Source organism: Cyphellophora attinorum (assembly GCF_001299255.1).
Source record: "Cyphellophora attinorum strain CBS 131958 chromosome Unknown Contig9, whole genome shotgun sequence".
Lineage (NCBI taxonomy): Eukaryota > Fungi > Ascomycota > Eurotiomycetes > Chaetothyriales > Cyphellophoraceae > Cyphellophora > Cyphellophora attinorum.
The window spans coordinates 770367-793060 of record NW_017253237.1 but is presented as its reverse complement, the minus strand read 5'-3'; the positions used below and the strand labels follow the sequence as shown (position 1 = coordinate 793060).

Sequence of the window (22694 nt, the reverse complement as noted above, 5' to 3'; positions counted from 1 at the left end):
CTCTGGTGCATTTGCAGGTACAGCTAATGATATGATCAAATCTGTGTATATGGGATCCGAGGGGGATTATACAATCGCAACCATACAACTAGACGTGCAGGACGTGGTCCATCCAACAGCAGAAAGAGGAAGTGAAATGAAGGCATGGCCGAATGTGGATTGACGACAACATAAGTTCAGGCGCCTCCGAGCTTCCGAGCGCTGCCGAGAAGCAGGCTATTCGTACCATGAGATAGAAATGTCCCAATCCAATATTGAGCATTATCAATGAAGCCCGCCTCGGGTGTGCAACTGATGTTGCAAATAGGATCGATTGCATGAATTGCAGCATTAATTGAGTCCTCGCAACCACCTTCTGCTGATTGGTCAAAATGGACATCACCTCACTAGTGCAAGCCGAGGCAACTCGGTTTGAGAGCGTCAGAATGATTATCCACATCTTTCCTACTCGAAGACACCAGAGACCGTGTTTATATGCTCTAGAGCATTTACGGCCCGAACAGTCCCGATGATCTGAATAGTCTCATAAGCGGCAGACACTTCTTCCAAGGAGACAAACTACAGATCGATCTCGGGCAGCGTGCAACGAGACACTTGAAATAGTCAGTATGGCTGTTGCATTAGTAGCCTTCCTCCACCCGTGGAGCGAGAGCAAGAGCGACAGGATCAAGTCCTTGATCAAGGAAACTCTCCCAGAAGACGGATCACCAGCTGGCCTAGCCACCACGCGTATATACGCCACGCCATCAACACGGCCAAAGGCACCAGCTCAACAGCTTACCAGCACAAAGCCCGCCGGAACACCACCTCTTCTCATAGCCGAAGTGAATGTCTACAGCTCTCGTCGCGCCCTCGACGAGTACCTCGCCCAAGGCTCTCTGAAAGCATTCCAGAAGAGCGTCGCCGATGAGAGTTTGTATGCGCATCCCGGGGAGATGAAGCTTTGGTCGGTAGTCGGTGGCTTCGTGAATCGCGAGCAGCGAGAAAGGGATGTTGCTGGTGGCAAGACGGTTATGTTGGCTAGGTTCGAGTGCAAAGACTCGGGAGCAGGCAAGGGAAAGGTCATTGAGGCATTGTCGTAAGTGGAACTTATTTCTGTCAATCAGAGAGCTGCCCCAACATCTGCAGATCGCGGCTAACGTTCCTGCGACCACAGAAAATTTGCAGCGTGGGTCGAGCAAAACGAGCCGGACACTCTTACCTACGCGGTTATCGCGCGTCCCAGTGGAAAGGCAGACAGCAACCATGTTATGATGTTCGAGCGGTATAGCGGTCCAGAGGCTATCGCCGTTCATGCTCGTGGGAAGGAATTCAAGGCCATGTTGTAAGTCATGTCTTCCCCTTGTGCAATGAGTGCGATCTCGAAGAATTCCGTCCGCGAGGCTGACGCGACACTGGAACAGCAAGCAGATTGTCGCGTACATCGACCCAAAGCAGACCAAGATTGCTGAGTTTATCGAGGGGCCGGGGTCGTTTGCTGGCAAGACCGACACAGATGCTAGCGGCTCAGCACTCAGTTCGAAGCTGTAGTCCGGAACCTGGGACCCAGTTACTACCACTGCACAGACGTGGAGTCTGTTCTTGGTATTGTAGATATACTGCTTTTGAGACTGCTTTAATCGACATCAGAGGCTACCACCATGTGCATCAGAGTCTTGTGTTAGCATCGCGCCTGCACAAAAGACGAAAATCAAGTATCGGCAGGTGCAGCTGAGATTTCTACAGGGCCTCCTTAGGATTACCACAGATGATGGCGTGTCTGTTAGTACAATAATTACCGACTCTACTTGCCACCTCGTATGGTAGAGTCACTGCCCTTCTCCCTTAGCCCGATACCCAGACCGCCACGCATTCCTCTGTTCAGACCAGTATGATTAACCACTCTGTGCCCGCTTTGTTGCTGAGCAGGCTCGCCGGTGTCTGAGACAGTCTCTTGTTGCACGATGCTGTTCTTACTCTGTCTGTCGATCGCCACCGCATCACCTTCCAGCTTTACAGCATCACGTGAGAAGTCGCCGCTACTTCTAGGAGTGCTCCTTGTGACGTCTTTGTTCTTGACTCGATTCTGACGATGGGCCTGCGTGCGATTGTTGTTGCTGTCAACCCTGCTGCCAGTCCTTGGTCTCATCCCAGTCAGGTCCTTCAGAGTCTCGAGAGCGCCCCCAGCGGCTTGCGCGGCAAAGGGCGCACTGATCGCCGGTTGTTTAGTCCTTTGAGAATCCACTGATATTGTGCTAGCTTGAGAGTCTGTCCTACTCATGTGTGTTGGAGCATGCCGGAATCGTTCTGGCTCGGTATCCTCGGATACGACCATGGAAGGGATAGCTGGAGTTGGCAATTGTACATGAATGTCGGAAGGATTAAGTGTCGGACAGGCACACCCGCAACCTGTCGGGCAAGACCGGCTTTCCGAATGCCCTGTTGACGGCAACCGACCATCCTGCGCAACATCGTTCACGCTGATCAAGGTATCAGCTTCAGAGGAAACAGATGGTCTCGAACCTCGCCCCTGTCTACGGGGACGCCTACCAAACCAATACCTTCCACAATGTGTGCAGATGACATGTCCACACTCAAGACATGGAATTGCTAGTCGTGAAGGCTTTTTGCAGAGATTGCAGAGCGTACGTTTGGATGGCTTCGGGACGAGCCCCATACATTGTGGACTTGTACACTCCCACCCTATGGCGATGAAGTTCTTCTGAATCGGTGTGAGACTGTTGCCGCACGCCGTGCAGCATCGTCGAACATGAAGACCCTGGTCGTTCATATCAGCGTGTTCAACAGTTGACCTCGTTCTCGTCATTTTGGTCGGACTTGACGTGGCCGGCGAGAAAGCAGTCGCAGAAGTAGTACTATCGATCCAGAGGACCTCTGCTCGACGTACGGGGAGATTCCAGGCCTCGAGTATGGAGGCGTAGGCCAAACGAAAAGCATGGTACTTCCACGCTAGATCCGGGTTCAAGGCAGACATCGATGCATGAGAGTCGATATCGAATTCATCTTGGTTGCGAAGTATACTTTTGACACTTTTACGCTTCATCGTGGGCGCACTGTCAGAGGCTTCAGAAGCGGCTATCGACCGGACATCGCGGCGACCAACTTCAGGAGTGGTATGTCCACTCGTCGTAGACTGCGAATGTTGGCCATGGAGGCAGACGAACGCAAGCTGACCTCTTTGTCTTGACTCGAAGACTCGGAATAGTGCATTGATGCGCGTGACGCACGCGTACCATGACCAGATGTCCATGAAATCCAGCCAGGAGTCAGTGACCCAGACGGGCTATACTTCTTTAGACTGGAGGCGGCGTTGCTGCCAGAGCTGGGCTGTGTAGGAGGTGAGTGGGAGAATGATTGTGTCAGCGCTGATAAACTGGCTTGAGCTGCTGAGCTCATGATGCCGCGATGCATTGATCGCGCACCTTCAGGCGAAGTCGATAGCGAAGCATCAATGGAATGTCGTTCCAGCTCGCCAGCTGTAGAGCTGTAGGTCCTCCGCAACTCTGACCCTGGTCTGAAGCTCGCTGCGTTGGGATCTAAGGACATGGCTGTGCCTCGTCTGGATCGTAGGTCACCTTGGTTCTCGAAAGAAGACGCCAGTCTTTCGATGGATGGATGTGGCTCAGCCGATGCTGTCGGCCATTGAGCCAATGGCCGTGCTGCTATGAAGAAGGCTTCTGCTACCGATTTGCTTGGAAAGTACTCTGGTTGCGCTTTGGGCGGTAAACTGACGGACTCTGGAGTAGATTTAGGCTGTGCAAAGGCGCACGAAAGCATTGCCAACATCTGGACGTCTGCAACTCGCTCAAAGTAATCGAACATGGCGGGTATCAGATACGTTGAAGCAAGTGGGCTGCCGCCCCACCGCACTGGCTTCCGATCGTACTTCTTGTTGCGTTTCGATCTCAATGCCAAATCACTGTCTTTCCTGTGCGGCTTGGATACAGCTTGGCAGGCAACCAGGACAATGCTGCTGTTCCCAGCTACGGCCAATTCGAGAGCTTCCACTGGCACTTCATCCTCTAAGATCATGGACGCAAGGTCCCAGACTACCGACAAATCCGTTCTACCAGCATTTTTGGCAATGGTCGCGTTGTGCTTACACAACACTGGAGCGTGACCCATAACCATATATTTCTCGGCAAGAGATCTGCTGGCTTGGTTCAGGTCATCTAAGGTCATTATCGATACAATTGTCTGTTTTGGTTCGTCTGTAGTCATTGGACGTGCTCCTGCTAAAGTCGTGGATCTGTTCGAAAAGTCGATGGATCGGGTTCGCTGAGGAAACTTGTTGAGGCGTTTGTGATACGGAGCGTAAGACATTGGTAGATCAGCCTCGGACGCGGATGACGACGACGAGCTCTCAGACGAGCTTGACAGACTTGCAGAAGACTCCGAGCCCGAGAAATCCTCGTCTGCCGTTTTCGCTCTGTCTGCAGACCTTCGCATGGGCGAATCAACGTGCAGCTTGCCAAAGCCTTCGAAGAGACGGCGGGTATCTGCACGCGCCAAGCCATGAGAAGAAAGCCCAGTAAGGACAGAGGCGGGCTCTTTTGGCTTCGGTGGGAAGAAGCAGACGAGTTTTCCGGTTTCAGACCAGACTGCACCGCACCCTTTTGCCAATGGCACCCGAATGTCTGCAGCAGAAGCGACAGCCGCCCCGAGTCCTGCAATCTGATCATCCTCGCTGTCGCTCGAGTCCTCGTCTCCGACGGCTGGGCCCAAGACTTTAGACTCGTTGAGAGAATCACCCCTTGCATAGGCAATGACTTGCTCCAGAGACTGTTCACGGAGCAGATACCGCAGCGTAGCCTCGAGACAACCTCTCTGTTGAGCCATGTGCACGGCTGCGATTTCCCGTAGTTCTGCAGACAGGTTGTCATGCATCTCATCGGCTAATGCGCTCGTCTTCTGCAATGTAATTATAGCTTGAGCATGGCGTGGATACGATTGAGGAAAGCGTATGTCGACTCGAAGATATACTGCGCCTTGGTGATCACTCCAAGGTGCTTGCAAAGACATGACCAATTTCCGATGCTTTATGTCAACTGCTTCAAAGCGCACCCTTCGAAACTTCTCGCCCACATGTCGTATCTCCTCTGCCAGTGCGTCTGGATCCCAGGAGGCGATTTTGACATTCTTCAGCCAGGCAATGGGATCGATCTCGCCTGTCGCTTTCGTTTTACCATGCATAGCAATGCGGGATGACCTTTGTTGTGATGACATCCAGCCCTTGATTTGAGAAACGGCCACCTTGTTCATTCCGACTGTGGTACTGTTGCGTTTGCGGAAGGCAGACACCGCATTGTGAGAAGTTGAGCTCTCTCCCCGCGGCGTGACAGCCGGCGATATGGCCTCGTCAGGTAGATCTCTGAAAGTAACATATCGTGCCCCTCTACGTGTGAAGTTCAAGTTTTGAGATTTGGATACACCTTTCTCATAGCCGACACGTTCGAGATCCTCTGGTGTGACACGATGCAGGCGAAGCTCCTTATCTGTTCCCCACGAAACCAATTGAAACTCTCGCTGATCGATGTCATCCTGAAATCCGCCTCGAGCGCGCCACAAGAACTCCTTAATCTGACCGTTGTGACCCGAAAACGTGGCAACAGACCGTGCTCGACCATCCTCGAGGGGTACGTCGATCGGTCTCCGATCGTAGAGGTGCAGACTACTGCTACCTCGCTGAGCCATCGCCATCAGCCCCCACCCAAAAGGAGTGTGTCTAGCTCTCCAAACAGGATATGGTGTTTCTATGACTCTGTCGGGCACGTCCTCAGCGTTGTCACAGTTCCAGAACTTGATAGTTCGGTCGAGTGAGCATGTGACAATCTTATTCCGCTCGAAGCGATTCCAATCCAAGCCATAGATTCGAGTACTGTGTGCTTCGACTGTGCGTACGGGTATGGCACCCTTTCTAGTGTCCCATATACGCAGAAACTTGTCGTGAGAACTGGCGAGTACGTACTCGTCCTGCCGGCTCCACTTGACCTGTGTTGCTGCAGCGAACCAGTCCGAAAAAGATATAGCTGGACGGCCTGGTGCCCGTAGGTCCCAGGAGTGAACGAAACTATCGACAGCACATGTTGCAAGTACGTCTGGATTGTGGGCGGAGAAGTTGATGTCAGTAATGGCTCTCCGGTGTCCATGAAGAATGTGTTGAACGCTATCCTGCCAGTACTTGGCGTCCAAATTCCAGACAAGTGCTTTCTGATTGGAAGTACTGACCACCCAGTAGTCACGCGAAGCAAAGGGCGACCACTGGACGTCTGCAACCTCCCACGGCGTCCGATGTGGGAGGTGCCGTGGAGGCGAGTATGGCGAGTCCAGATCAATAATGTGAAGACCTTCCTTTGAGGCAAGCGCGACATCTCGACCGGAAGGCGAGATAGTCATCGATCCGATGGGCTGGTCCAGATGGAAGGAGGCATCCTGACCGAATGTCTCGCTATCAAACGCAGACGATGGCCCGGAGATGGACATGGTCGAGGTAGATGTAATGCTACTATCAGCAGTGGTAGTACTGTTGTAGGGGCTGTCGCCAGCCAAACTGGCTCTTCCGACACCTCATGTTCGACACGTCGCTCCTTCGCGTCGAGCGACCGCCTTTCCTCCGCAGTGTGCGACGTGAATCTATACGCTCAGCACGATGATGAGTTGCTGGTGCAGAGCGACCAACGAAGGAGCATTGTCACGAGTCTGTCGTCCTTCGTCGTCGGGTTCCTGCCAAGACATCTCTGGTCGCTGCCCAATCAGGAGCTTCGACTCAACATCTGCCGCTTCAAGTTCTAGCAATGCGCACCCGGGCAAGCTTAGCCCTGCTGTACCGTGTATTGTGCTTTTCACACTGAACCTGCAGCGTACTTGTCAGGACTGAAGCACCGAGTCTCGCTCGCCACCGACCGCTCCGCCAGCTCAGGCTTTAAGGAGTTCAATTGCACCCTCTACGATTTTCGATCCGCGCTCCCCAGCTAAATCCACCAAAGCGCGCACGTCCTACGGGACCATTGACCCAGTATGGGCCAGTCACAATCCTCTGCTGCTTCTGGCAGCCCAGCCGACAGCACAAAACACGTCTTCACAGCCGCGACACCCATAAACTTCTCCGCCGAACTCATCGACAGCTTAGCAAACAGCTCCGAGACCAACTCAACGCGCGCAAAGAGCCTGGACCTACACATCGCGCAACGTGTTCATGAAGAGCTCGCCAGATTACAAAGCTCGCAAGACTCGGCCGTGGAAGCTGCACGGAAGAAGATATTGAGTGTCGAAGAGGACGAACCAAAGCCTGAGCAGAAGTCTACGTTAAAAGACAGCGTAAAAGCGAAGCTGCCAGAGTCAATCGGCGGCGACAAGGGTGACGGCGATGCGAAGAAAGATGGTCAAACAAGCAAGAAGGTACAGGAGGAGATACAGCGGTTGAAGAAGGAGTTGGGTCAGAGGAAGGTCATGAAGGAGCTGCCGAAGTCCTTAGAGACGGCCAGAGAGGACGTGATTGGGTGCTTGCGGGTAAACGATCGGCGACCTTTGGACTGCTGGAAGGAAGTTGAGATCTTCAAGCGGGAAGTAAGACGTTTAGAGGACGAATTCGTTGGAAGAGTTCTCTGAGGAGCGCTGTATTCCATCGGAGGATGATGGGCATCGCAACACACCGGGCGTTGGCAGCATTCTGCACTCTCGGGGGCTTCTCAGTGTAGAAGTGGAAGAGTGACGCCCACATACGGTAGTCAGACAATCCCGCTGTAAAGGCGTGAGGTTTTATGTACAAAAGCAGATAGGAGGCTGCTTCATGCATGTTTGTATTATCTATTCCAGTGACCCCATGCAACCACCAGAGGTTATGGTCCTACCCAGATGTTTGGTACTGTAGCTTCCCAGAGTGTATCGACGCCATGGTCTCTCCTTGCTTTTCATCTCTGATTTGGGCCAACGACAGACTATGACCTTCCACGATCAGTCTTTGTGGCATTACTCTCGCTTCCGCTGGTCAATGTGGCTCAATATTCCAACACATGCTCAAGCACTGGAGCTTACCCTGCTCCGAAACTCCATTTCATGCTCAACAATTGCATCCGAGTCCGGAGATCCATCATTTGTGCGACCAAAGCCGTGAGCTCTCAAGATCAGCATCTCGTTGTCGAAAGGCCTTTTCATGATATTCGTTCTTTGGGCCTGATTTTGCAATTTCTGACGCAATGGTTGTATCTGTCTCGATGCTTGCGTTGCTGTAAATGCTGGAATGCGTGCTAGTAAACACATGAGGCCCATACACTCCTCCGATATATCCGCGATCATACGCAAGAGGTTTCAGCCCTGCTGAGTCGAATCTCGATATGAAGGCTTTGTCGAGATCGCGCGATTTCGGTTCCGAGTATTTGACGTACTCAGCAATCGTTTCCTCTAGGGGCCAGCCCGTGGTTCGACGGAAGCAGGCCGTCATGCAGCCTGTCCGATGTTTGCCCTTGTTACAATGTATAAGCATTGGAAAGTTGGCTGGCTCGAGCATGAGAGCTAGGACTTGTTCGACGGTCTCGTTCGGAGTAAAGATTTTCTCGTCCTTGTTGGCGAGGATCGGGATGTGGTGATGAGTTATGCCATTGGACGAGATGAAGTTGGCATATTCTAAGGGAAGATCCTCGGGCACCAGCGTTACGATTGTCTTGAGCTCGAGATCCCCTAGGACCGCGAAGTGTTCATGCTGAGGGTAAGACGACCTGTATAAGCGTGGAGCAATGACTCTGAAGTTGACGGGATATCCAGAATTGTCCGGCGTAGGTGGTTGCGACTTGTCGTCCTCCATGGTCCTCGAGTGGTTATCACAATCGATCCCGGCCAGCCTGGAAGCTAGAGCAGCGCTCCAAGCAGGAGATTGTGTTTTGTACAGGTTCGAAGCCATTGCTGGTGCCTTCTTGTTCCCGTGACAGATGGATGTATGGGTGACTGCGTGAAGGGCTGTACAGGCTATGTAGGCTTGGCACAGGCTGTAAACAGACAGGTGCCTTGAAGATAGAAGGCAAAGGCCACCCCAGGGCAGCAAGCGCCGGTTGGATGGACGTGATATTGGTTGATAGCTCCGAATAGCCGAGCGGGAATGATTAATGATGATAGATATCGTACAATTCAAGTTGAGAGTACCTTGACCACGTGACCTTCGATACACGAAATCAGGCTCGAAAAAAATGCAGATGAAGAGGAGGCGTTGCGCAGCAGTAGTCGATCTAGTCGGCTTCCAATGAAGCTGCTAAAGAGCCATCTTGATAATCGACCGTAGAAGCAGTCTGATTAGGTGAGTCTAGGAAATAGACTATGTGTAAGCGGTCCTCTGCTGCGGGACAGCGAGGATCAAAAATGCAGATGGTGATGCCGGCCGTCGTCGGTCGGCAGACGTGTACAGGATGACGGCGAGGATTATCCCAGAAGATGAGACACACTCATCTACCGTTGATGAGACGGCATTGTCTGATGTCTGGTAAAGCAGGCATTTTCGAGGTTCGGATTTGGCTCAAGGGCGCTGAGAGCGTCTTTTGAGGGCCCGGACGACTTGTGGTTTCTGGAGAAGTAAAAATCGCGTAGGTGTCGAGGAATGGTGCAAGAGGTTGAAGTGATGTTCCCTTTGTGAAAAGAGAGCAGATGAAAGGCTTGAGGTTTTGTGTTCGAACAAATTTGGGGCGCGTGTCAAACGTGTCCCAAGCTAGAAATTGGGGAGATGACTATTCACGAAACTCGGGCTTAGCGATGAGCGCCACAGCGGCTTTCGTGAAATCGTGAGCGCATTATTATCGTCATTCAGGCATCAAAAAAATGCCTTGGAGCCCTCCGCAGACCCGCAACTCAGTGAGAGACTACCTAAATTGCCTTCGGCCAAGGTAACTACTCGAATGATGTGCAGGCTGAACCACCTCCGCGTACTTCGTTGCTATCGCAGAACTATGTTCCGCAAAGTTGCTTGATCCTGAGCAAGTTGATCATAGTACCTCGCACTGGCAAGTCTGGACTTTGGGCTTTGTGAGCACGAGCTTGGTCATCTGGCACATGTCACCGAAGTGAGGGCCCGCACCTCCCGGATTTAAGACTGTTAACTCATGCATGAGATGAGTTTCGAGGCCATTCAAGTACAGGTGTCGTTTGTGTGAGGACCACTGGTACGAACTGGCCAGGTAGGTACGCACAATGATCGGGACGATGACCTAGGCTGCTGTCACCCCCGATGCGCAACTGCGGCTTTCACAGGTAAAGATCGCGTACAGCGCTCAAGTCTTCTCGCCGACCGTGGCCAGCAATGAGGCGCGCAACAAATGGCAATGCTACAGACTCGGAGCTCGGTTCAGCCAAAGGCAATCAAGCCAGCTGGTGCGCAGTGAACTCTCGAGATACACGCTTTCTGCGCATAAGACACCCGTCCTAGCAGTGTTAGAAGTCGGACTGATGTCAGTCGAGGCTTCGCCGATGAGAGGGACTTCAGCCGAAAGGGTAGGTTTGGCTCTTTGCGGCGACGAGTTTCGCGTCATGAAGAACTGGACTACTGTGATCTGGCTTCGCTCACACCTAGCATACATTTGAACGCCAGTTGTACGCGTTCTCGAGCCATCTGAAGAGGATTCTGTCAAGTGTGGTATCGTGCCTTGCGGATTGTTCCTCTACAGGTAAAACTCGTCAACACACTGCAGGCCTTTCCGGTTTGGAACGTTCCTAGTCTACATTCAACCCACGCTACATCTGCAGCATCAATCAGTCAACATGGGCGACTTGTTATATTCATCTCGCGTGATGTTGTTGGCCCTCCTGGCGCTGGTGTCGAAAACAGCTTATGGCATACCAGTCCAATCGCCAGCCACATCCGAGGCTGAAATCCTGTCTCCGACCCCTGCTGTTGAAACCGGCGCACCCAACAAGGTAGCCGCTTCACTGCCACCCAATCTGGCACCCACGACAATTCAGTCGATGCCAACCCAAGTGTCCTTCAGAAATGCACAATCAACAATCACATCCATGCTCGAAGTCAGGGAAAAATGGCCCGAAATGAAAACAGTCTGCTATCCCAAAACAAAAGGTCTCGTTACACTTGACCCCTCAGATTTGACGAGAGGTCCAGACTGGTACTGGAATGATCCAAGGTTCAGCTGTACTCTGGAAGATGCGAAAAAGTGGAAGCATACTACAGGGTGGCGACATATTGAGGTTCCATCCTCGTGGGATAGGGAGACTACACTCTATGGATCATGGCCAACCCACGCAGAAGCTGTGGCTCATACTAGGGTGGCTAAGACGACTATGTATACAGTGATGCCGTGAACTAAAGAGGCAGCAGGAGTGGCGACAATGATATTCACGGCTGGTGCTCATACGGAGGTCCTCGTCAATGCCAGAACGCCGGCTTGGAGACTTGGCGGCAACAACGAAGATAGTCCCAGTCTGTCATCACCCGCCTGGAGGTTATACACTCTACCTGCATGATCATGAAGACTTTCCTTCCGACTCCCCTTACTAGGTCTGGGTGGTGTTGCGCACTGGCACCGAAGCCAACTATCCATAAACCCCATTATTATTCGCCGCCCACAGCAATCCGCGCGCGATGGGTGCCTTTTTCGCAGCATCAGCCAAGATACTAGAACTGGGCATGCTTGATATGGGCCTCACTTGAGTGTCAGTCGGCAGTAACGAATTGTTCCAAACTCTGGGCCAGGGACGCCGCTGTACAGGTTCTTGACACACAACATAGGTACTTCGCAGCCAGGGAATGGAAGGCTCTGAATGCATGTCAGGATGTCGCCAACCGACTCGCGACTTCGCCGAGCTCGAACATTCGCACCGAATTACGCCAGCCCGCCTCACAAACCTCCTCTACATCGACCCCTTTGACCTTGGCCACAACATGTGCCACCTGTGCGATTGTGACAGGTTCATTCCTCCCTTTCACCATCATGCCTTTCGCCCATTTCTCCTTCTTCACTCCCTTCGGCATCGTCGGCCCGCCATCCTTTAGGAAAGCCGAACTAGCATGCGAAGCCCTGATTTCACACCACGGCCCATCAGTCTCAATCTGCAGTCTCTCCAGTGGGACTTCCTTCACGACTGCAAGATTTTCCTCAGTCTTCATACTGCAGCCGTTGATGCCGATGTCGAAGCCCATGCTGACGAGACTCCGCATTTCTTCCGGCGTGCCGGTGAAGCTATGCACGAGGCCTCGTTTCGGGAGGCTATTCAGGTTCTGGCGCATGATGCGCTCGAAGTCTTCGTGACAGGCTCTTGAATGCAGGAAGAGTGGTAGCTGGAGCTCGAGTGCCAGCGCCATTTGCTTCTCGAAGTACTTGAGCTGGGTGTCCTTGGGCGAAAGGAACAGGCGGTCGTAGTCGAGGCCGATCTCGCCGAATGCGACGACCACGTCTTTGGCATCTGTGGCTAGCTTTCTTAGATCATCGATGAGGCCATCGGGGCCTCTGGGGTGGTTGTCGAAGTCTTGTGTCGAGCAAGGGTGTACTCCTACTGTAGCGTAGCATATTCCAGCTAGAAGAAATCAGAATGACTGACTTCGCTGAGGGCTCTTGTGGCAAAGAATGCTTACGATACTGCCGTGCCAAATCGACAGCGTGATGTGATTCTTTCAGGCTTGAGCCCGTGATCATCATTTTCCTGCATCCTATGTCCAAGGCCCGCTGTACAACATCTTTGAGATCATCCTCATGAGCCTGTTTGCCGTGGTAGATGCCTCGAAAAACGGGGTCTCCCAGGTTGATGCCGATCTACGAAATGCTTCAGTATTAGATGCCAAGCCACGGCTGTCAGAAGTACCAGCTCACATCAATGTATCGTAAAGGTGGCTTCTGTGAAGCCATAGTGTAACTTTGAGCCGCGAAATGCCTTCGAGAGGTCGGCGCTTGATTGCTACCGCGCCATGCTGCAGCCAGCGAACGGCGCGCGTGACGAGATGGTGTGTGTCGAAGCTGTCTGCTCGGGGAGTGAAGTGACCTACACGGGTCTAACGCGCGCTGCGGTGCTGAAACGATGGACGCTCTGAGCAATGATCGCTGCGCAGCCAAAGACTTCAACTGTAGATGGGTAAGCATGTACGAATAGACTATCCGTGTTACAGGGTGGTTGTGATGCTGCAGACAAGGAGTACTCGGTGTGGAGGACTGGCGATCTGGCTTGGCAATTGAAAGTCTTCAAAAGTAGTACTACACGATACCCGACGTAGTCAATATATGGAACCAATTGCCTACTCCATGCTTCATCACTGAATTCAGTAGTACTGACTATCTACTTGCTAGCCGAAGGTATACCCAACAGCGAGCCTGGCGTTCTTCGCTCTGTTGCCCCTGTGTTGACAGCAGCATCAGTACCTGAAGCAAGCATGCTGCTTCCTTGAGCAGCAGCTTTCACATCACCCGATTTCGCCTCTCCTTGCTGATCCAACATCGACAGGCCGTCCAGACTCGCGCGCTTCTTATGCCCAGCTTCGTCAGAATGATCCATGGCATGCGATGGTGGACTGAGCATCCCATTAGCATCCTGCCACTTAGCAACGTCCCGCTTCATCTGCTCGAGTTCTTTCTGGAAGCGTTTGCCGAAGACATCCATATAAAAGGTTGCGCCATTCCAGATGCTCCATGTGAAGACAGTGAGAAGGAAGATCGCTGACGGCCATCGATACCAGAACCAAACGGGACAGGGTAGAATTGTGAGGACCGCATAAAGGTACTGGATCAGCATGAAGGTAGGCTCCTGAAGTGATTCGCTTCGGTTCAGCACGAATTTGCCAAGCCATGTCTTAGCGTATGACTTCCTCAGCCAAGTGAAGGATGTTGGTCGGCCCGCAGCAATCTTCTCAGCTCGTCGAACGCTGATGAAGAAGTGATAGAAGCATTGCCAAGCGGCGTAGAAGACTGAGGCAAAGAAGACCATTGATAGCAGAGAGTAATGGACTGGTGAGTCCGGAGAGGAGTACTTGATGCTGTATGCTCCAGGGAACCGCTCTGCCAAGGCCTCCTTCGACGTCAAATGGACGATGCAGTGCAATGTAACGGGTGGCATGATATGAATGAAGAGAGACACCACCTTGTCCATGGAGTGAAAAACGAGCGAGTTCCGCCACATGACTATAGCCACAGCGTTGTTTCCGTACGCCAGGCAATAGGTTGCGATGAACAGGCGCTTAGACCGTGGAAATACCCAGATCGTCAGAAGCATTAGCAGATTGACGAAGTAGCATAGATCGGCAAGGAAGTAGTGATAGCCCTTTCGGTGATAGGTAATGAGACGGACCGGCATGAAGTAGCATAATTGCGCTGTAAACCAGTAGTAAAAGTAATCCGGGACAGCACCAATCAAGTAGCCACTTATGAAGACGTTCAGAACTGCCGAAATGAAGGAAGTCTTCTCCTTGACAGAGATCGTGACAGTTTCGCTCCACCTCTTATTCAGTCCATGCATCGATTTATTCAGGCGGGAGCGGTATTTTGCCAGCTGCTCTTCGGAAGTTGGAACTCGTTTGCGCCACTCTGTAGCAGCGCCTGCTGCCATCTTTTCTCGTCTCTGTTTCAACTTCTCCCGCTGATCCGTCAGCGTGGCCTGTAGCTTCTCTAGTCTCGAGGGTAGTGCCAGATTATCGAAGATGTCAAAGAACGTCAACTTGTCCAACGGCGTCTCCCAGTCCTCGTGATATGACTGACTGCCAAAGTAAGAGTTCGATCTCGACAGGAGAGCCGGGCTGCCGGGCGTGGACGAGGTCCAGCCCGGCGTCAGCGCGGGTGTTGGCGGGTTCATGGTCTCGCTATCGACGGATGTGCCCAAGTAAGAAGTGTTGTGCTCGTCCAGGGAGGACTCTGTCTTTGATCTCGGTATATCTACCGGAGCAGACATGGTTGTGACTGGCAATGGAATTGCAGGCTCCGCGGGGTTTATATGGGTATCCGACTCTGCCTAGGTAGGCCTTTACCTTTACCCAAAGGCAACAGGTCCCTGTATCAGCAGACAAGGACGGGAGTGCGCGTGACTGAGTGACTAAGGCTGTCCTGTTATCGCAGTCGTAGGTCCTATCAATAGTCGATAGATGCTCGGAGGGGTTGAACGACTGAAGGTAACGTAATTGAGGGCAAGAGTGTTTGTTTATGACAGTGCATTATTCTTGAAAGGTGTCTCCCACCACACGAGCATCTTGCAGCAATGACATGCGCTGAATCGCTGACATCATTGGCCCACACACCAACACTCTAGCCTGAAAGAGCCTAAGTAGATCTTCCGCCAAGCCTGGATCGCGTCTTCGCGTTGACGCGCCTACCAAAAGCCCGAGCCTCGGATTAGCCTGCGTCGCAACAGAGGGAAAGAGCAACACTTATTTGCGGCGACGACGAGTCGACTCAGCATAGCGTTGCTGGTCACCTGGGATTCACCGAGATGGGCAAACTCATCAGGCTCGAGTTGTACAGTAAGTCACCACTGCGGTCTGCTCATTCAAGTCAACTCATGCAGTGCAGACTTCAAGTCATACAAAGGACATCACAGTCTTCTCTTCGGCGATGCTACTTCACATCGATTATCGGGCCCAATGGCTCTGGCAAGTCGAACGCTATGGATGCGATATCCTTCGTGCTAGGCATCAAGTCCGCCCATCTGAGATCCACACACTTGTCAGAGCTGGTATATCGAGGCAGAGTGTTGCGCAAGTCAGTCGCAAATGGCGACGTTGCGACGAACGGCGTGAACGGCCACCATGAGGAAGAAGAAGGTAGCCAGGTCAACGGCACACAGGAGCGCAACGATCCGAAGTCAGCCTGGGTCATGGCCGTGTACGAGGACGACGCTGGAGAAGAGCAACGCTGGAAGCGTACTATCACGAACCAGGGCGTGTCAGAATATCGTCTGAATGAGCGTGTCGTTACCGCTCAGGCGTACAACGAATCTCTCGAGACAGAGAATATTCTCATCAAGGCCCGCAACTTCTTGGTTTTCCAAGGCGACGTCGAAGCGATTGCGATTCAGAAGCCACAGGACTTGACAAAGCTCATTGAGCAGGTATCCGGCAGTCTCGAGTTCAAGGCTGAATACGACAAGCTCAAGGACGAGTCGGACGAAGCCGCCGAGCAGCAGACCTATCAGCTGAATCGCCGCCGGGGCATCAACTCCGAGAAAAAGCAGTATGAAGAGCAGAAGAGAGAAGCAGATAAGTTTGTTCAAAAGGCTGCTGAGCGCGATGAGGCGATTGTCACTCACAGTTTGTGGAAATTGTTCCATCTGCAGCGTCAAATTGAAGAATCGAGCGCAGAGATTCAAAAATTCCAAGCCGAGCTCAAGGACTTTCAGCGAGGCATTGAGAAGTACACGAAGGACCTCGACACGGCGAAAACCGAGCATGCGAAGTCCGCCCGCGCTGTCACCAAGGCGGAAAAAGAAATCAAGGCGAAAGAAGCAGAGATCGAGGACAAGCACTCCTCCCTCGTTCCGATCGATGAGCAGATTTCTGTATCAAATAAGGCTCTGTCCAAGTACCAGTCACGCATAAACACTGTCAACAAGGAACGATCGACACAGGCCGCCAGTGTAGACGACCTAGAGAAGCAGATCAAAAAGGTCGACAGCGCACAAGCTCGATGGCAGGAGAAGTGGGATCAAGATACTGGCAAACATAGTGGTCAATTGTCCGCTGCCGCGTTGCAGCAATATTCAAGACTGCGTGAGGATGTCAACAAGCGTGCTTCTGCAGATCAGGCAGAATCAACCGCCTGAAAGCCGACCGAGCTCCCGTCGAAGCGAACTATAAGCATCTGAAGAACGACCTGGAGACCGAAGATTTCAAGCTGAAGGCCATCGAGAACGACCTGTCAGCGTTGCGAACGAGTAAGGCAAACGTTGCCGACTTCGTCAAGCAGACGCAACTTGAGATCACCGAGAAGAAAAAGGAGCTCAATGCCGTTAGGGGCAAGCGTATGCAGATCTCTCGGCAGAAGACAGAGCTAGAGGAGAAGTTGCAGGACGTCCTCAGAAAGCTGGTTGAGGCCGACGACGGACGAAGAGCTACCCAGAAAGAACTTGCCATGCGCGAGACTATCTCGATGCTGAAGAGAACCTACCCGGGCGTGAGAGGCCGCGTGCATGAGCTCTGCAAGCCTAAGCAGAAGAAGTATGAGGAGCCGTCGGGGTAGTCCTCGGGAGACATTTCGATTCCGTTGTTGTCGACACTGAGGCCACCGCGAAGGCGTGCATCGAGTACTTGCGAGACCATCGCTCTGGCCAGGCAACGTTCCTTCCCCTGGACACCATTCAGGCGAGGAGCGCCAATCCTAACCTCAAGGGCATGCACAAGGGAATGCGTCCCGCTCTTGACACTATCGACTATGGTAACGACGTGGCTCGAGCCATTTCCTCGGCTTGTGGCAATGCCATAGTCTGTGACACCATGGATATTGCTAAAGAGCTAGTGTTCCGTCGCAAAGTCGATGCCAAAGCAGTCACCTTAGATGGCAATGTCATCCACAAAGGAGGCCTTATGACTGGTGGCCGAGGCCGCGAATCAAATACTCGCAAATGGGATGACGCCGAGCTCGATAAGTTGAACATGCTGAAAGACAAGCTGATGAATGATATGTCGGCGCTCCCTCAGGAGAGAAGCCATCAAGTAGAAGAACAGACTTTGACCTCGGATCTGACCGGACTCGAGGGTCGACTTGCAGCAGCCGAGGAGGAGGAATCAGCTTTTGAGCGGAACATCGAAGGAAAGGCAGCTGAGGCAAAGGCCATCAAAGAGAAGGTCAAGAACAAGAAGCCCCAGATGCGTGATCTAGAAGGCAAGCTCGAACAGATTGACGATGACATCCAAAACTACGAGGCCTCGGTTATCCAGGTCGAGAACGAGGTCTTCGGTGGATTCTGTGCCGAGCACGGATTTGACGACATACGCGACTACGAAGCCCGGCAAGGCTCTCTGCAACAGGAAGCCTCCACGAAGAAGCTGGAATTTGTTCAGCAAAAGACTAAGCTGGAAGCAACGCTTTCCTACGAGAAGATGCGCTTGGAAACAATCGACGAACGCATACGCGCGATACTGGACAAGCAGCAACGCGACCGGGATCGCATCGACGAGCTGAACAGCGAAAAGCAAGGCATCGAGGACGACCTGAACACATTGGAGGCCGAATTGCAGGACTTGAATGGTGCTCTCGCTGAATTACAAGAAGACTATGAGACGAAGGGTCAAACCCTCGCCAAGAACAAGCAAGAAGTTGCGAAGAAGACCAAAGAAATGGATGGGACCCTGAAATCCATCGCCAACCACGAAGGTGATATGCAACGAGTCTCACAGCAACGCTACGCCCTCTTACGCAGATGTAAGATCGAAAACATCGAGATTCCTCTCTTGGAAAGCTCAGCAACACTTGATTCCCTTCCTATCAACGAAATGCAACACCAGGATCCCGATGCAATGGACGTAGATGACGACGACGATCCGACTGAATCCGCACTCCAAGCAGGCAACGCCGGTTCCGATCACGGCATCTTCCCCGATTTCGAAGTCCTTGACTCCGACCTACAAGAACAATTCAGCCCCGAAGTTGACGCAGAGCTTCAGGAAAACATCACAAAACTCAACGCGGCTCTAGAGAAGATGCAGCCCAACGCGCATGCCGCTCAGCGCCTGACCGCCGTGCAGCAGCGGCTCCGCGACACTGACCAAGAGTTTGAGAACTCGCGCTCGAGGTATACGGAAAAGAAGAATGCGTTCGAAGAAGTCCGCACCAAACGCAATGATCTCTTCCAGAAGGCCTTCAGCCACATCTCGGAACAGATCGTGCCAATCTACGCCGACTTGACGAAATCCGAAGAATACACCGCCGGCGGCCGCGCCTATCTCACTGCAGATGACGAAGAGCCCTACCTGGCGGGAGTGAACTACCAGACCATGCCGCCCGCAAAGACATTCCGCGACATGGAGCATCTGTCCGGCGGAGAAAAGACGATGGCCGCCCTAGCATTGCTCTTCGCGATTCACAGCTATCAGCCTTCGCCATTCTTCGTGCTTGACGAGGTAGACGCGGCTTTGGACAACGCCAATGTGGCGAAGCTGGTGAACTATGTGCGTGGGCATAAAGGACCCGGGATGCAGTTCATTGTGATCAGTCTGAAGACAGGCTTTTTCCAGGGCAGTGAGGCGCTGGTTGGAGTCTATCGTGATCAGGGTGGGAATAGCAGCAGAGCATTGACGCTTGATGTAAGTGATCCTGTCTCTCAAGATTTGTTATTATTCGAGCACCTGTTGGAGCTGGAGGGACAAATGCTGACATGAGTCTAGTTGCGCAAATACGACTGAACCATGAGATCAATTTCCCCAAACAAAAAGCTGCAACGACCTGTATGTGTGGATGACGACCTTGATCTGAGCTGAGTTGCTGTACAATAATGATGGGGCGGCCCCTGTGTGTTCTAAGATCTAGACAAAGCCTTTACAGGCATCATGTGACGAGGAGGAGCCAGGATCACAGTTTGTACGAATCAGTGCATGGAGCCAGAACTCGAGATATCATCGTGAAAGTGAAATCATTGTGACCTCAACATAACCTCAACGTGACCCAAGACTAGCCAGTATTCGCCTCACGTCCTCTCTGCCTTGCAGGAGATCTTCATCGAGTCCATGTTCCTCGTAGTTGAGCTTGACTGATTGGTGCAGGTCGATAAGTGTCGCCGCCCGAACAAGGTCAGGGTCTCTTCCGTCAACAGCTTCAACGCTGCTGTCAGGAGACGACTGCTGCGAGGTCGGTCTGTTGGTCTGGTCCCTCGAAGCGGTTGTGGTCTGGTGTACCGTGACAAGTGCACGGGCCGCTTCTGGAGACTGACGTAGAATAAGTAGCAATTCCGGAGGTCTAATCCGCGCAAGAAGGACCGGCTGTACTTACACAGGCAGCGAGCGACTTCAGGTCAGAGAGGACGGCAGCGACTTGCATATTTCCTGAACGTTGACTTATGTGGGAAATATGGCAGCAAAGTCGTACCGAAAGCCTCAGCACCGTAGCACGATCTTCAAGTTCGTCGTCAAGGTTTCCAATGAAGGTTGTGTAGTTGCCTGGACGCCTTCTTTATCGTCAAGACCGGTAAATCCGAGTGGGTTTCGGGGCTGAAGGCCGCCCGAAAACCACGCGGACTGTAAAACCTCCCTGCGGTCCCGAACGCCAAACCCTGAATTTCAACGTGTACCTCTCTCGCCGCTACGGACATCCAGCAGATATCTTAACTTCAGTTCACTTCTTTTTAATCCTATCTTCGTTAACGCGTATTATCCTGACCTCAATTCCAACGCTCATTCGAACCCGTCGCCTCCGCCACAACACTCCTTGCCCAACCGGCGGCAAACAAGCCACCCAACATGGCGGCGAGAGTTCAGATCACCCGCAGCAGTGCCGCCTCTAGACGAATATTACAGCAATTCTCCTCTCGCGGCGTAGGCTCGTCCACACTATACTCGTTGACGCCTCGGCAGCGACTGTCCGGCTTGAATCGTGAGGTTACTGCCTTTGCGATCGCCATCCCTATGCGGCATTACGCTACAGAGACATCATCTTCACAAACCTCGGGGGCCAGCGGTCCGCCTCCAGGCTTCAATTTAGACGAGGCTAAGAAACCTCTACCGAAAGAATCGAGCAAACAAGAAGCGTCCGAGTTGTCCGCCACTCCCACAATTGAGGAACTCAAGAAGAGCGAAGAAGTTCTTGCGGCACCAGGGGCCTCGAAGCCCTCAGACGTGCCGCCGACGAAAGCTGTTGAAGCCAGTACCTTGACTGAATTGGCAGCCAAGAAGGCGAAAGAGGAGGAGAAGGAGAATGCTTTGGCCAAAGCGGGCGGACCTAAGAAGACCTTGTGGCAGAAGATCAAGCACGAGGCGCAGCATTACTACGATGGGTTCGTCTTTCGCTTCAAGTGACAGCGTCGATGCTAATCTCAGCAGAACCAAGTTGCTTGCCACCGAAGTCAGGATCTCTTCTAAGTTGGCATTGAGGATGGCGGCAGGATACGAGCTAAGCAGAAGGGAGAACAGACAGGTAACCCGCCATCACCCCTAATAGCTGACGACACACTGACACACGCAGCTTCAACGCACAGTCCAGGACCTCGGCCGTCTAGTCCCCTTCTCCGCCTTCGTCATCGTCCCCTTTGCCGAACTTCTTCTACCAGTTGCGCTGAAAATCTTTCCCAACCTCCTGCCCTCCACCTACGAGGGGCAACAGTCGCGCGAAGACAAAGCATCGCGCCTACGAGCGACCCGAAAGAACGTATCCTCCTTCCTGCGCAACAGTCTGAAAGAGTCTGGCCTTCCTATATCCTCGGCATCGGCTCAGAAAGAAGAATTCCAGCAATTCTTCCGCAAAGTGCGCGCTACCGGCGAATCGCCCACAAAGGAAGACGTCATTAAGGTCTGCAAAATCTTCAAAGACGACCTCACACTCGACAACCTGTCCCGGCCACAGCTTGTCGGCATGTGTAAATATATGAATCTGAACACTTTCGGGACAGACGCCATGCTCCGTTACCAGATCCGTCACCGGATGCGACAGATCAAACGCGACGACAAGGCCATCAGCTACGAAGGTGTCGACTCACTGTCAGTGCCCGAACTACAGATGGCTTGTGCCAGCCGAGGGCTCCGCACACACGGCATGTCGCCATCGAAACTTCGCGACGACCTACAGATGTGGCTGGATCTTCGTCTAAAATACAACATTCCCTCCACCTTGCTGGTACTGTCAAACGCCTATATGTACACTTCCGGCAAGGACTCCGAAATCGACTCACAGATCGAGGCTCTGCAGGCCGTCCTCTCCTCGATTCCTGAAGAGCTGTTCCACGAAATCGAGCTGGAAGTGCACAATGCTGAGGGCGCCGCGACGAACAAGCAGCGCTTAGAGGTGCTCAAGGAGCAGCAGGAGCTGATCGAAGAAGAAAACAAGCAGGCTGAGAGCAGCAAGAACGAAGACGGCGCAAGTAAAGAGAGCCCGAAAGATGATAAGGATATTGATGAGACGCCCAAGAAAGCGGCAGCAGAAGCAGAAGGAGGAGAGAAGAAGGCCGATGCATCAGCCGAGGCCAAGGAGGCAGAGGAGGACATCTCGTCACAAGGCATGGACGAGACGCGGAAAGCTGAAAAGCAGGAGCAGCAGACGAAGAAGGAGTGATGGGCAGGAAAGCTGCGGGCATTTGGCGATTTCACGAACTCATCTCATAGCGCAAGAGCGCTTTCCGACCAGAAGACAGAATCATTTGTTCAGTACGACGGTGCATGGATGTGTGTATCTATCAGCGCAGACCAAGAAAAGCGCAGGTCCGGGCGGGCACCAGAACCATCTGCATTACTACTCAGAATTATGTACTGGATAGCCGGGTCCAGGTATTCAGATCCAACGACGACGCCGTGGCTGTGGCAACAATACGTCATGTAGACGTACTCCTGGAGCCCTTTGCTTGAACACCAGATTCTTGCGTTCTTGTAGGTATCTCGCCGAGCCCACTCGCGACATTAGCAAGCTGCACTGGATGTGGTTGCTCCTTCACGAACCCGACCTTGTGCGGCAAGTTCTGCGGAAAACTTTTCCGCCCGAAAGTTAGTTTGCCCGCAATTTCAACGGGCGAAGGCCTGCCTCGACTTGATCCTTTCTTGTCCACGATCGTTTATACTACAGTCGTCTGGGGGCACTTCACGGGAGTGTTTGGCGGTT

At 52.7% G+C, this 22694-nt stretch overlaps 9 protein-coding genes across 9 annotated transcripts; 4 read left to right on the top strand and 5 right to left on the bottom strand.

Moving 5' to 3' along the window:
• Nucleotides 1-608: 608 nt before the first annotated feature.
• On the top strand, nt 609-1530 carry AB675_9317 (uncharacterized protein; the record flags this gene model as incomplete). The annotated part of the gene is made up of 3 exons (XM_018149840.1): nt 609-1078; nt 1157-1324; nt 1404-1530. 3 exons carry the CDS (start codon nt 609-611, stop codon nt 1528-1530), a joined length of 765 nt encoding a protein of 254 aa, XP_018001631.1.
• A 253-nt stretch (nt 1531-1783) lies between these two features.
• AB675_9316 (uncharacterized protein) lies at nt 1784-2314 on the bottom strand (the record flags this gene model as incomplete). The annotated part of the gene is made up of 1 exon (XM_018149839.1): nt 1784-2314. One exon carries the CDS (start codon nt 2312-2314, stop codon nt 1784-1786), a length of 531 nt encoding a protein of 176 aa, XP_018001440.1.
• Nucleotides 2315-3075: 761 nt separating this feature from the next.
• AB675_9315 (putative RWD, RING finger and WD repeat-containing protein) lies at nt 3076-6483 on the bottom strand (the record flags this gene model as incomplete). The annotated part of the gene is made up of 1 exon (XM_018149838.1): nt 3076-6483. The coding sequence occupies one exon, from the start codon at nt 6481-6483 to the stop codon at nt 3076-3078; it is 3408 nt and encodes a 1135-aa protein (XP_018001387.1).
• Nucleotides 6484-7017: 534 nt separating this feature from the next.
• Nucleotides 7018-7608, top strand: AB675_9314 (MICOS complex subunit mic19; the record flags this gene model as incomplete). Its single annotated transcript, XM_018149837.1, has 1 exon — nt 7018-7608. The coding sequence occupies one exon, from the start codon at nt 7018-7020 to the stop codon at nt 7606-7608; it is 591 nt and encodes a 196-aa protein (XP_018001337.1).
• Nucleotides 7609-8089: 481 nt separating this feature from the next.
• Nucleotides 8090-8800, bottom strand: AB675_9313 (Tyrosine-protein phosphatase SIW14; the record flags this gene model as incomplete). Its single annotated transcript, XM_018149836.1, has 1 exon — nt 8090-8800. The coding sequence occupies one exon, from the start codon at nt 8798-8800 to the stop codon at nt 8090-8092; it is 711 nt and encodes a 236-aa protein (XP_018001511.1).
• A 2958-nt stretch (nt 8801-11758) lies between these two features.
• On the bottom strand, nt 11759-12833 carry AB675_9312 (Deoxyribonuclease Tat-D; the record flags this gene model as incomplete). Its single annotated transcript, XM_018149835.1, has 3 exons — nt 11759-12504; nt 12563-12740; nt 12798-12833. The coding sequence occupies 3 exons, from the start codon at nt 12831-12833 to the stop codon at nt 11759-11761; spliced, it is 960 nt and encodes a 319-aa protein (XP_018001435.1).
• Nucleotides 12834-13257: 424 nt separating this feature from the next.
• On the bottom strand, nt 13258-14859 carry AB675_9311 (uncharacterized protein; the record flags this gene model as incomplete). Its single annotated transcript, XM_018149834.1, has 1 exon — nt 13258-14859. The coding sequence occupies one exon, from the start codon at nt 14857-14859 to the stop codon at nt 13258-13260; it is 1602 nt and encodes a 533-aa protein (XP_018001584.1).
• A 708-nt stretch (nt 14860-15567) lies between these two features.
• Nucleotides 15568-19300, top strand: AB675_9310 (Structural maintenance of chromosomes protein 1; the record flags this gene model as incomplete). Its single annotated transcript, XM_018149833.1, has 4 exons — nt 15568-16669; nt 16705-17072; nt 17192-19201; nt 19283-19300. The coding sequence occupies 4 exons, from the start codon at nt 15568-15570 to the stop codon at nt 19298-19300; spliced, it is 3498 nt and encodes a 1165-aa protein (XP_018001647.1).
• Nucleotides 19301-20350: 1050 nt separating this feature from the next.
• Nucleotides 20351-22154, top strand: AB675_9309 (LETM1 domain-containing protein mdm28, mitochondrial; the record flags this gene model as incomplete). Its single annotated transcript, XM_018149831.1, has 3 exons — nt 20351-20883; nt 20930-21023; nt 21072-22154. 3 exons carry the CDS (start codon nt 20351-20353, stop codon nt 22152-22154), a joined length of 1710 nt encoding a protein of 569 aa, XP_018001442.1.
• Between the last annotated feature and the right edge of the window lie 540 nt (nt 22155-22694).